Source organism: Syngnathus acus, chromosome 15 (assembly GCF_901709675.1).
Source record: "Syngnathus acus chromosome 15, fSynAcu1.2, whole genome shotgun sequence".
Lineage (NCBI taxonomy): Eukaryota > Metazoa > Chordata > Actinopteri > Syngnathiformes > Syngnathidae > Syngnathus > Syngnathus acus.
In genome coordinates this window covers 9,977,112-9,990,694 of record NC_051100.1, presented here as the reverse complement: position 1 = coordinate 9,990,694, position 13,583 = coordinate 9,977,112, and the positions used below count along the sequence as shown (strand labels likewise).

Here is a 13,583-nt window from a genome sequence, read left to right as displayed (position 1 = left end):
GGGAAAATATAGGTGGATGTGTTAGTGTGGCTGATAAGCGCATGAGGTAAAGAATTCACGATACTCCAAACCAGGCGTGGAATTTTGGGCTGTTACGATAACATTTGCCACCTGGAAACAACTTTAAAATGTTATTTTAAAGGTATTTAAAGTACACCGCAGGTTCCCAAATCACCTCTTCTGATTAAAGCTTCAATAACATGTGGCTTCTGCAAATCATTAGATCACAAATGTTTTCACTGACCTTTGGTCCATGTGTGTGCTTTGTGATCGAGGCTATTTTCTCTTCACATGAAGGGAAGTTCTAAATCCTGCTTAATGTTTTGATGAGTGAGAATTTGACATGTCGTGAGAGATTTTAAGGAAGCAGAGTGCGTCCGTCCGCTCCTTTGAATTCCAATGTATGTTCACTTTCAAGATGCACTCGCTGTCTGTTAGCTTCGCACTGCGGGATTCGTGGCAACGCCGTCTTTGAAATAGAGACGGTTGGGTGTTGGCTCGCGCGGATGACAGTCATTGATGCTTAAAGTCGGGAAACTGTAGGCTGACATTTACTCATCTGGCTGACAGCCCTGCATATCATTTGTGGCTACTTCTGATGCCACTCCAGCAATATTTATGTAAGCTAAACAGGGCAATGACGGATTGGGTTGCGCTGTGTGGTTTTGCGTGTTTCGAGAGGAGATCCCTGTCAAAATTCTGGACACGGCCTTGAAACTCTATGTATCCTGCCTCACGAACATACATACATGCCCTCAGGAGGAAAATGCTTTTCCAACTCTCCTACCTACTCTTATGTATGTGGTTACTGGCCTCTAAGAGTCCATTCTCAGTCTATTGTGGCGCGCACACACACAAAGATGTTTGCACAGTATATGCCTTCTCGAGCAAGTATGCACTCGGCTCAGCAAAAAGTGATTTAGTCGACTGCACTATTGGCTGTACCTTGGTAAAAAGCCTGAGCCAGAAGCATATCACAGTGCTGTAAAACTTGTTGCACCATATAATCAATAAGAATGAAACTATTTCGTGTACTATATTGTAGATTTAGGCAGGCTCTGAATTCAAAACATATTAAATACTTAAAGGGACAGTGTAGAATGTTTTGATTTTTTTAGGGTTCATTTATTTTAAAAACACCATTCATTTCCATAATAGGCAAAAAAAAGTATTACCACATTAAGATATATTTTTTCATATAATCCTGTGTCTAGTAATATTCGCTAATTGTTTCATACGGGTAGGCCTCACTGTACTGAACACTGACATGTCTCGCCGCCATCTTTCTGCTACGGGGGGAAAATCACCAGATCACAAATTTCCTGGTTTAATGACTACGTCACATGTAACAAATTACTCTGTCACTTGAGGGAATAATAATACTGTCTCTTTAATACCAGTAGAATGTTGTGACTTCCAGCTACAATACAAGTGTGAAAACTAGTTAACCACTGTTAATTGTAAAATGTGGAAACAATGAAATGTTACTTTTAAACAAAGTACCGTATTTTCCGCACACTTAAAAACTTCAAATTTACTAAAAAAAAACACAGTGCGCCTTATAATGCAGAGCGCCTTATATATGGCTCAATTGCTGAATTTGTTGATCCATACTGGTTGTACACAGCGCTCTGCCAAAATGTTTCAGTACGTTTTAGTACGACTAATAAATTACAAGGTCGTATGCTGGCAAAACATGTCCCTTTACGTGATATTGCATTAACAATGAATGTTGACTTTAGTTATTGTTTGTCAAGCAGCTGAGGCATGCGTACTGCTTCCTACTTCTCGTTAATTCCTGATGTTGTTCCCTCTGTGATTTCCTCAATCACCCATTGTTGATTAAAGTGTTTCAGATTGTCATTGACTCCCTCCTGATAAGCTGTCCTTTTTCTTTGCTCCACCCAGCTGTCTGTGACGGGAAGTCTATCACCCCGTCATTCTCTGTACCGGACGTTATCGGACGAGAGCGTATGTAGCAACCGCAAGGGCTCCTCCTACGCCAGCTCCCACAGCTCCATGCTGGACCAAGCCATGCCTAACGACATTCTATTCAGCACCACGCCACCTTACCACTGCACGCTGCCCCCTCGCATGATCCACAACCAACCCCAGTCCAACCTGAGGAGTAAGTACAAGCTTAGTACAGAAGACACAAATATTATTTTTTTTTTTGATGCAAGCGACACATCTTATTCAAGTGTCTCTTCTCACTTGGCTCCAGATGAGTCATCTTATAGATACTTGTTTGAAGAGCTACTTCTATCAAAACAATTTCACTGGCCCCACCAGCAAAACACTTGAGCAAAACTCCTTGGCATCGCCACCTAATTGAAAGTGTGTGTTAGGCGGCGCGATGCCTACGAGAGGCCCGCCGTGCTTGCCGCAGCATCGTCTCAATATGGATTAGTGGAAAAGCTGTGATGTGTCCTGCTCGCACCACTGCAGGTCTTTGAGCTTAGCTCCGACGAGAACGTGTCCATGTCTCCGTGCTGGTGTGTGTCAGACGTGATGCTTCGTTCACTCATCAGTCACTGTCTGCTTCCCGTCTCTGTCCCTCATGTCTCATTTCCACATTATTCCTCAGTCGTCTCTGGCTGTCGCGGCTAGACAGAAACCAGCTTTTTTGGGGGGGAAGGGTGTGCTTGGCTTCTTAGCCTTGTCTAGCTGTCATCCTGATGGATTCCTGATTGTTTTGAAGGGTGGTTGAGAACAGCGGCTCTCGCTATTTCCATTTTGAAACAGCCCAATTTAGTAAAGAGTGAATCCCTCAAACTGCTGGCTAAATAGAAGGGAAGCATCCACTCAAGATCTTTCGGTCTCCATCTCATGCTGCTTAAAATGCCTCTTTGGAATGGCGGACTGTTGATTGAATGGATATATTTAGCGCCGAGACTTGGCTGAAGACATTTTCAGGGAAGAGCGATATTGATTGAAACATGAGGCATTCATTTTGACAGGTTATTTATTGCCTCTCTCTGTGTTTTGCAATTGTTATGCAGAGAAATGAGTTTATGTCACTCCACCCAACTGTGCACACAAAATTAGTTTGCAGTTTGAGGCATTCAGAGTCAATATTGACTTAAATGCCAGATTTTAAATGAGCTGTTTAACTAAGCATATTTTAAAGATAGCTGCTGATAATATACATCCTAATGAAATGAGAGATCCCCTCACCCCGCACCTTCCTGGATGTCCTCTCCCTCCTTAACCCTTCACGTAATGCCCTTCTGCAAATTGATGGGTGACTCCAAATCAAGGCCTAAACTCAGCACCAGAACCAGACACTGATCTGATCTGGGCCTGTCTCTGCAGATGAGTTTTGGTTCTCTGACGGCTTCTTGGCAGACAGGTCCAAGTTCAGCGACCCGGGCCTCATGCCCCTCCCAGAGACTGCCACAGGCCTGGACTGGTCTCACCTGGTTGACGCAGCAAAAGCCTTTGAAGGTAACCTGCCTTCCTCAAGCTGCTAGCGCCCCCTAGACACCGGCTGCCTTTCCTCTTTGCTGCTTAGCTTATCTGTTTGTCTGTCTGCAGTCTGCAAGAACTTTCTCTCTTGCATGTGTAGGCTTAGAATAGTGCTTGTTTTTTCCCCGTCTCTCCAAAGTGCTCATGGAGGCAACCTTTGGGAATGGTTGCTTTTTACCCTCTGCTCTGAGCCTCATTCTGATTCCTGTCAAGCAATTTTGCTTGGAGGCTGTTTTTGACAATGTAAGCCCAACGTTTCACTGCTCAGCAAGTAATCAGCCTTCAGGTGGCTTCTGGCCCTTTTTTTATTATACAGCATGATCGTTTTCTGGAAATTATTTGCGTAGCTTTTTCTCCGAAAAGACCAAAAATAGTGCTATATTGTGGTAGACTCCTGTCTCCTATATTAATGGACAAAATAACACATTAAGCAATCATAAAAAATAAAAGACAAACACAAAGGATATGATACTGTTCCAGTCCGATTTTCTCTAGCTGGTTGTAATGTGTCCATATTCAAAATTATGTAAATAAATTCCTGGATGCTCATCTAGATCTAGATCATGCAATAAGATTTAACCTTGGCCCAATCCTCATGTGAAATTCTTATTTTTTATTTTTTTTTGCATTATAATGCTAACATACTAAAAAAAGCATCTCATACAAGTTTACAACAAGCGATGTTGTCTTCTCAAAATGACCAACCGGTCCGTGCCAAGTCAGAGTATTTTAATGGCATTCAAGAAGTGATGACATGTGTCATCATTTTGTCATGGTCAGCATCATGTTTCCCCCCCCCCCTCCCCCTTTTTACGAGCCTGTTTGCAGAGTATCCCCCATTACTCACAGAAACGCCAGCACGCCTGAACTTTCCCTGACCCCGAGTCGACTGAGCGGGCAATGTAGCATGTGACCATTCATTTGTCATAATTAATAAGAACCCCTGATTCAGATTCTTCACTGATGCATTTTCTGCCACATTGCCCTGCAGCAAATCATTTAAGTAGAATGGAAACAGTGAGAATGACAGGCAGCCCGGCCGGACCAGAGCGACGGCGTGTACGAATGGAGGCTTGTCGTTGGAACGGAACGTGGCTCGGGGCTCTTGTTGCGCCATGTACATGTATACTTAACTAGCTTGGAGCAATGCATTTACCACCACTGCTCACTTGGACCCCGAGACATACCCCAGAGTGGGGGCCTACTACATTTTCGCAACAAAAATATGACATTTCAATGGCTTCTTTTCAATCAGACTGCACAAATGTTGATGGCTGTAAAATGTCTTTTCCAGTCAAATCTAATAGCGGCTGCTTTTTTTTTTTTTTGTCTCAATGTCTATTCAAGCTGGACGCGGCATCGTCCAAAACACACAAACTGCTTTTCTGTGTTTTTAATCTTTCAAACACATGCGTAATATCAAGAAAATATTCATTCATATGTAAATGAGAGCTCGCTGTCCCTTTCCTGACTCATCTGAGTATCCACCTCCAGACTCAATTAGCTTTTTGTCTTTGAGTGGATTAGCGCTACATTAAAGGAAGGATTTTTCTTAATCTCTCGTGTGAATTATGCAGATTCCCCTATCGTGTGTCTCACACCATCGGCGCAAGACAGAGAGGCTGCTTACTTAAGAAAAGAGCATTATGCCTCTAAAACGGAGCGGTCCCGAGCATAACATGCTAAATTTGGCTATTCCACTGGGATTTTAGGAAGCTTAAGGGCCTGATACAAGAAAAGAAGCATGCCTGATTCCTCTCAACCCATTAAGAAGCAAACAGCTGCCAGAGGAAAACTTGGACTCAACACTCTGTTTACCACCTTGTTCCATATTGTCTGCATCCTGATCGCTCTGAGAGACTCTGCGTTCCCCCCCCCCATATCCCCCAAAACATTAATTCATATTCATACTTTGCTTGAATGAGTTGCTCTATCCTAAGCGGGGCATGTGTTTTAGTTTTTTTTTTGTAACATTCTGACCTAATATTTGACCCATTGTGTCTGTAGACCAGCGTGTGGCGTCTTTCTGCACCATGACGGACATGCAGAGGGCCGAAGCGCTGGAGCTATCTCGAGAACTGACCAGAAGGGTTGTCGAGGCGGAAGGAGCGGCACTGGATACGGAGTACGTACCGACATGAGCACTTATTGTATAGCGTATAGTAATAGTATTTGTTTTGTCTCCTGTGATACCAAATTTCCCCCCTGTGAGACTAATTAGATTTTCTACCTTGTATTCTATCTCTTGCTCTGCAGCTCCCCATCTACACTGACTGGCAAAGTGAACCAGCTCGAGGTGATCCTGAGGCAGCTCCAGCATGACCTCCGAAAGGTAACTTCACCCACAAATGTTGTATTGCTTCAGCTTTCAATCATCGCATTTGCTTGCTATCTCCACGCCAGCTCAGCTCAGAATATATTCGTGGTTCTTCCTTCATTCAATAGCTTGCTTTGCTTGCCTCTTTGTGTTGGGCCTTCATGTTTCCCAAGTGTACTTTTATCGAGCTAAAAAGGCTGCTTTGCTATGTTAATATCTCCCTTTAATGATGAAAACCGTTTGTAACGGAGGCGCTTTCATCCACCTCTTTTTAAGGATTTTTAATTATACCCTTCGAGTGGTTAGGACGTCTGACTCACAGTTCTGAGGTTTTCGGTTTAAATCTCGCCTCCAGCCTCCCTGTGTGGGTTTTCCATGTTGGTACATGTACCTATATGCTCGGCTTAGGTTATCTGAAGACTCAAATTTGTCCATAGATGTATTATTGTCTATTTGTGCTTACCCTTGAACCTGTGGACAAACGCTATAGAAAATGGATGGAAGGATGCATTATGCTCTTTCAGCAGCTCAGTGGTCACGTGGTTAGCACAACTACCCTTATAGTTCTGTTGTTACTTGTTTACTCCAGCTTCCTGCTACACTGAAAAACATGCATGTTAGTTTAATCGAAGACTCTCGGCTGAGGTCATGACCAATCGCAAATCAGCTGTTTTCCAGAATCGCTACACACCTCTCCAAACCAGAACTTGTTCTTGTTAACTATGTTTAGGAGAAGGAGGACAAGGCAATGCTACAGGAGGAGGTACAGCACCTGAGGCAGGACAACATGCGGTTGCAAGAGGAGAGCCAGACGGCGTCGGCTCAGCTCAGGAAGTTCACCGAGTGGTTCTTTCACAGCATCGACAAGAAGCCCTGAGATAGAGACGGTGGATGAGGTGGACGGCGCACACTTTTGTACTGAAAGCTCCCAGTCCACAACACTTGTGAATTGTCTCGGGAAGACTATAGAAAGAGCTCAAGTGTGGAGAGACTCGCATTATGTGAACAGGCCTCCTCGTATTCAGTACAGACTTGGCTAACAGTTTGTCCATCGCGCCAGCTGAGACTCCTTCTGGGAAATTCCCTCTCATCCCCGGCTGCGGGGAGGAATTCTTCCACGAGATCCTCTTACAGTAGTGGAATGTAAAGCTCATTTACTGTGGTCAACTTGTAACCTACCTATGTCACGTCAGTCTACTGTACCTGCAGCTGTACTTAAGCTCCGCACGCTGTCGCAGCCGCTTCGGGAAGAGGATTTCATGAAGTGCTATACGCTCAAGAGGAATCAACTCCTGGGTGAAAAAGGAGCGCTGGAGGAATAATGAATGTACCTCAACTTGAGACGTTTGGGTTCCATAAGTGATGAAAAAAGGGGGTTTCATTTGCGCCTTTTTCTTTCTTGTTATTTCAACTTCACCTTTTTGTTCCCTCAGTGTAGTGATGACGTGTCACATTTTGGCAGCGGTCTTGATGTTCAAAGGTGCTTTTCCCTACACACGATTGTCGGTAGTCTCCAGTCACTGTCGCACTGTCCTAGCAATAACAAGTTGTAGTTATGAAACTGTGTTAGGAATAAAACTATGAAAGAGGTTAGCACAAACATTCAGCAGTTGTATTCTAAAGCAGAGGATTGTGCCTAAAACTCTTGGGTGTTAAATCGGATTGTTTCTCTTGGCTTTTCTAAACACATGCCTTGTCTGTGGCTCACTGATAGAAACGTGTGTGTGCGTGCGTGTGTGCGAGCGTGCCTGTGTGTGTGACTGTGTGTCGTTTATCGCAGTAAAATGTGTTCTTATGCAGTGGTTTTCAAGAGCATTAGAGCAAGCGCCAGTGAACCACAATTACAATGCCAAATGTGTTTATTTCTGTACATATCGGCCACAGAAGTGTCTTGTATTTAACACTGTTATTTAAGCTTATTTAACCTAAAGCTGTTTATTTTATTAAGGGTAATTCATTTTCTTTTTCTGCACTAAGGAGAGATACAGCTCTGTGTATGTTGTAAAATGTGTAGTTGGGCAGGGCGAAGGAAAAAAAAAAAAACAACTCTATATATTTAAATATATAAATGATGACTTTGGAGATTCCAACATTTGGATGCTGCTAGATTACAGTTTGCTGGTTTGTATGCTTTTAAACATGTTGCTCTGTCTCATTCCCAGGCAGGGAGAGACACTGGATGTTGTTTTGTGTTTTCTTCTGATTTTTTTTTTTTTAAATAAATGTAGATGGAAATAGTTGTGTTTACAGTTTCATTTAATTTCATGAAATGAATAGAAAGGATTAATTTACTGTGCTGAGAGTCTGAATAGAATATTCATCTGTTCTTTCATGCACTACAAACAAGTCTGGCTGCTAACTAAATGGACCCGAATTTCCCAAAATATAGTAAATTACAGGTAATAATGTGAATCTCACATTGTCACTGAGACTTTGGAAACAGAGCAGGCACAAAAATGACAGAGAAATTGTTTTGTTGGGTCAACTAGATCAGTCAGTAAAAAGAAAGTCGTTTTCCAAGTAGCCGCTGTCTTTTTATGTTTATGCGAAAAACAATGAAGACGCCGCAAGTGCTCTTCATAGAAAGAAAATGTGCTATTCTGATAAAACTGCTGTTATGGAAACATCCACGCTAATCTCTTCAGGGGATACGATTTTTTTTTATGGCTTTCAGAAGCTCGTAAAAATGGATTTGCAGCACAATTGTACTGTTGTATTGCAGCCAATCCATCTGCCAACCATTGTTGATGATACCTGATGTTAAAGTTTTGATTAAGGAAGACAATCCAGCCAAAATGTGTCGAACTCAAAGTGTCTTAAATGCAAGTTGCATTTATTTACACGGGGAAACTAGTTTAAATGAGTCATCTGTGTTCATTTGAAGATGTGCAAAATAGATGCACATGAAGCTATAATGTGTTAATGAGATGTGAGTGGCTTTAAATAATTGGCAGATGTTGGGTTTGCTGCAGGGACACCAAGAACCTGCTGAATAATTAATCACAAGCCCTTCTGAGTGTTCACAGAAAAACAACCCAATTTGCCAGCCACTTCCTTCCAGGAGCTTCCAGCCGGAGTGTGCTAGTGTGTCACGTCGTCAGGCAGCTGGAGCATTAAGAGTGGGTCTCCTTGTCTTTTACGGGTCCCGTTCGCTCTTCCATTATGCTCGTGTGTGATGGAGTTGACACACTCTCATAAGACATTTAGCGCAAAGAGAAAGAGCTGATGACATGAATGGGAAGCTTCAAATATGAAGTCCCAGGGATCAAACCTGCAGCGGTCAGGTTCCCGAGCCGCTTGCGGACGCTCCCGTGAGAACCTCGCGATCACCTCAGTCCAGCCAAAATGGCAGCATGGGCGTGTGCGTGCATGTGGAGGCGATCTGGTTTGGAACGGTGAGATTAAGTAGATAATCTCCATGCGTGAGCACACTGCCAGGACAGCAGATGGGGGGCCGGGCTGGCCCAAGGTGCAAGTGTTGCCAGTGTTGTTTCAGATGAGGGAGATTTGCAGGCGGGCTCGCTGATCAGGGGGTTCAAGCGGCAGCCAAAGCCAGGTGCCAAATGGAGCGAGAAAGCTGGACTCCAATTCAGACAGGCGATGGATGACACAGTGAGACAAATGCTGACAAGCAGAAAAGTTCAATCCAATTGGCTAAAATCTTTATCTAACAAGATAGCGAGACCTTACAGTCAAGGAAATATCGATTTTAATATTTGGTCGTGTCAGCAGTTTTCAGGACAAACCTCAGCAGCTCTCAGTACGCACACACACACACAAAGAATAAACAGCTTTTGAGGGGGGACACTGTTGTACCTCAGCAGATGCTCGCCTGCTGTGAGTGTCACCATCATTCGGATCATGTTACCCAGAATGTGCCCAAAGCACAGCTGGCACAGCGCAAAAGGGGAGCGAGGGCGTGCAAGAGGTGAGGTCATGTATTTGGTGACCGGGTGAAGGTCAGCCTATGTTAATTGTTGGCATTGTGTCAAATATCAGTATCAATGTTAAATTTAAAAATGCAATCTGCAGGATTTTGGAGCCAGAATGTCTTTTTATGTCTATATTCATATAATGCACAGGTGTCAAACTCAAGGCCCGGGAGCCAGATACGGCCCGCCACATCATTTTATGTGGCCCGCGAAGACAAATTGTCATTACTAGAATTGCAAATTGTCTTCACTTTTAATAATATCTTTTTTTTTTTTTTAAATATTTGACCAGTTTTTTACTCGACTGATTTGAAAACGAGTTATTTGTCAGTTTGTTTTGTAGCTTTTACTGTATATAATATGAGGTGCTCATACATTTATTTGTGTTGACAGTCATCATGGCCCTCCGAAAGAAGCTATGACTACGATGCCTCCTGCGAAAAAAATGAGTTTGACACCCCTGATATTATGTATTTGATTCATTAACATCCCCAGTTATAAGAGGGTGTGTACATTTGTGCATTTCCTCACATCTTTTTTCAGCCTTTCCAAAAGAGTCGATTTAAAAATGGTTCTGTAGGTTATACTAGCTCAAATGAATGTTAAAAAAAATGTGCTTTATCTTGGTCTCTATTTTCAAATGACAAAATCCTGCCAGTCTCCATGGCCTTCTTTAGGCAGTGAGAAGTGTATCCACCAAGGAAAGCAGGAGCCTCCGGTAATCCTCTTGGCCGTAAAGCCCCGTAGGAGCACTTTCTTGTCTGCCGCTGTGCAGCTGCATAACCACACGCAGATGCAGCACGTTAGGATGTTTTCAGTGGAGCATCGGTAAGAGGAGGACCCAACCGGTTTCTGGATGGGGTTGTTGTTTCAAGAATCCTCAAGAAATAACCTTTACCGAGCAGGCCCTCTTTTTTTTCCCCCCTATCTAAAGAAATGGTTGTGTTTTAAATGGACTTAAATGATTTGACTTTCTGCACATAAAGGTAAAATACTGACTTAGTGGTATTTATGGCTCCGCTCGCTATGTTCATCTGGCTTGAATCTCAATTGTGACATTTCTTTTGGAATAAATTTCATTCATGCCACTTTATGCAATTGTACAACCATTGGGAAATGTAGTTTTGAGTTAGCTAATTCTTTCTTTATCTTTGGCTCAATGCTGTTCACTCTGTCTGTGTGCATGTGAATGTGAGTCCCAGCTCCCACAGCAGCAAGCAATTAAAAAGCAACATTTTGCTGGGCTTAATTTACCAGATAATGCCATTTTATTATCCGTTGCTTTGCTTTCATTTACTTTCTTTCTCATAGTCTACTCTACTTATATATCGGGAACTGGGCTGCTTGTATTATGTGTTGAGCAACATTGAGAATATGTGTGTATTTTATTTCATGAATCCATGACTCCGGATGATGGTATGATAAACAAGCCATGTTAATCAATTGTAAGAATTAGATGTTCATCCCTAATGAAAGATTCTCCAAGAGTATGTATTCAAGTTCATTGTAAATTTGCTCTTGAAATATTATTCAATACTGCACAGATGTGAAACTGACTGGAAAGTTACAGGTTTTAAAATTGTCCTTCAGTTGAGGGAGGGGGGGGGCAGAGAGACGCCCATGGCCACCGTGTAGCTCCGCCCCTGAGTGGTGCTAAAACTCGAAACCACCAGGGTCCGGACTTCTATGGCTTTAGCAAGGATTTGCTGAGTAGTCTTTAGGTCTTACTGCCAACAAACATACAAACACAGGCTGAATCATAACCCTCTTGTCTATGGCCGGGACAGAACTCTCAAGTGTTGTGTTCCTGGGAGGCTCAACAGCAGGATTAAGTCTCTCAGCAGGACTGCTTATCTGTCATCTCTCCACTTTGAAATTCCCTCCAGCCAGGCCTCATCCCTCCCCTCCCAGACAGATAACCATACAGAACAGAAAGGAAGAGGAAGAAGCTCATCCATCACTCCATCCGCTTCTCAGTTCCCAGCAGGTTGTCCCTATACACGTCAATCAAGTCATAGGTGAGCACCTTAATTATGAGGCCGGAGAAGGGCAGCACCTTCTAAGTGACAGCCACCCTGCTGGCCCACCTGCCCTCAAACACATCAGAAGGAATGAAAGGGGAGGGGAAAAACATTTTCAAAGGTCACGCTTGTCTCTTGTGGTGAAAGTGTAAATGAGTTCGAGAGACAGGAACAAATAGATACAACGGTGCGGAATTATCTTGGTGCGCATGGATGTCCTTGTTTGTTGTCCTCTCCAGCCTTCAAGCGACGGGCAATGAAATCGATTCTCAATTGGCCTCCTCATCCTCTTGAGGAAAAGGGTTGGGCTCTGCTGAGGAGATCTTCAAACTCTCCACATTTTTTTCCCAACATATTGATTATGCAGTAGTCTGGGCCCCAGCCTGCGCGCTGATTGGCTGGGTCATGGGAATATCGATGTCCACGGGGTGAATGCAAGGTGTGAGAGTCGGGATGTATCGTAGTGAATAACAAACAAGACCCACTTACCCATCATCAGCTATAAAAGCTTAAACCTGAGCTGCGATTGATCCAACGCGTAGGAACCCAAGGTCAGATGCAAATCAGGTGATACTGAAAAATACTACCGTAATTTTCGGACTATAAGTCGCGGTTTTTTTTCATAGTTTGGGTGGGGGGGCGACTTATACTCAGGAGCGACTTATATACATATATATGGGTTTTTTTCACTTTTTTGGGCATTTTATAGCTGGTGCGACTTATACTCCGGTGCGACTTATAGTCCGAAAATTACGGTATGTCATTTTTACGGGTTCTTTCCCATCAAAATGTATAGTGGGAAGTGCACACGAACAGATTGGTTAATACCTCATTGATTTTTCACCCTTCAGGCTTCTGCACAAAATCCTACGGAGCTCCGTCAAAGCCACCACGGCATGCCATTAGTGGAGTGTCATAGTCCCATTCGGACTGTTGATTTATCACCACCCAGGAGTGCTTTGTAGATCTGCCTAACAGGACTGAGGTTTGGGTTTGGAATCTCAGCTCTGGCTAACCTATGAGGGCTTCATCCGGAGCTTTACTACATTTTCCCACAATCCAAAAAATTCCATATTAGGTTCATTAAAAATGCTGAATTGTCTAATGTGAGTGAGTTGTTTGACTGTATATGCCTTGCAGATTGGCTGGAAACCAGTTCGGAGTGCGCGTCTTAGGAGGCTCCAACTCACCCGCAACCCTAATGAAGATAATTGCTGAATAAAATTGATGGATGGATTTAATATAAATTCAAATTTTTAAACACTTTTCATTCCAAGATGTAAGTTCTCACGCCTCCCCTGTGTCTTTTCCTTCCCTACTTAATTGAATTTACTCTAAGTTCATGCCACACAATGAATCTTGACGATTAATGTTGCGTAATAAGTCTCCATTCTCATGACCGGAAGTGCTCGACACAGTTTCGGATTCTCTTCCAGCACTTCTCTTCCCCACATTTCAAAAGTATCCATCCAGACAGCCATCCACACACACACATTTATACTTAAAAGGTATATCTGGAGAAACCCATCAGCTCCACCATTTTGCAGGGCCATTACTATTTCGATCCATTCTGTATGTGAATGCATTTGCGACATACAATAGCTTCATAGACCCAATGAGGTCCAGATGTGAAAGGAGTGTCCATTAACGTGACAGTAGGGTGAATACGATGACGTAGTTAATGTTCTGAACTTGTCTCTTCAATGACTTGCACAGTATATGATTTGGATTTAGTAAGCTGGAATAAGTGGATGGGCAAGAAAAACTATATCAGTGGTTCAGGCCAGAAGAGCAGCAGACTTGGCAGATGGGAGCAGCCATGTGTCAGCACTGATAACCTCAAGC

At 43.2% G+C, this 13,583-nt stretch overlaps 1 protein-coding gene across 6 annotated transcripts in view; it reads left to right on the top strand.

The window, feature by feature from the left end:
• Nucleotides 1–8,022, top strand: part of LOC119134463 (signal-induced proliferation-associated 1-like protein 2) — a 62,034-nt gene extending 54,012 nt beyond the window's left edge. For 5 of the 6 annotated variants that reach the window (XM_037271145.1, XM_037271143.1, XM_037271149.1 and 2 more), the window contains 5 exons: nt 1,909–2,128; nt 3,316–3,447; nt 5,476–5,593; nt 5,725–5,800; nt 6,516–8,022. In XM_037271145.1, coding sequence (XP_037127040.1) covers nt 1,909–2,128; nt 3,316–3,447; nt 5,476–5,593; nt 5,725–5,800; nt 6,516–6,662 — 693 coding nt within the window. In that variant the 3' untranslated portion in view covers nt 6,663–8,022. The remainder of the gene's footprint in view (nt 1–1,908; nt 2,129–3,315; nt 3,448–5,475; nt 5,594–5,724; nt 5,801–6,515) is intronic. The other variant, XM_037271148.1, reaches the window with a different exon arrangement.
• Nucleotides 8,023–13,583: the final 5,561 nt, after the last annotated feature.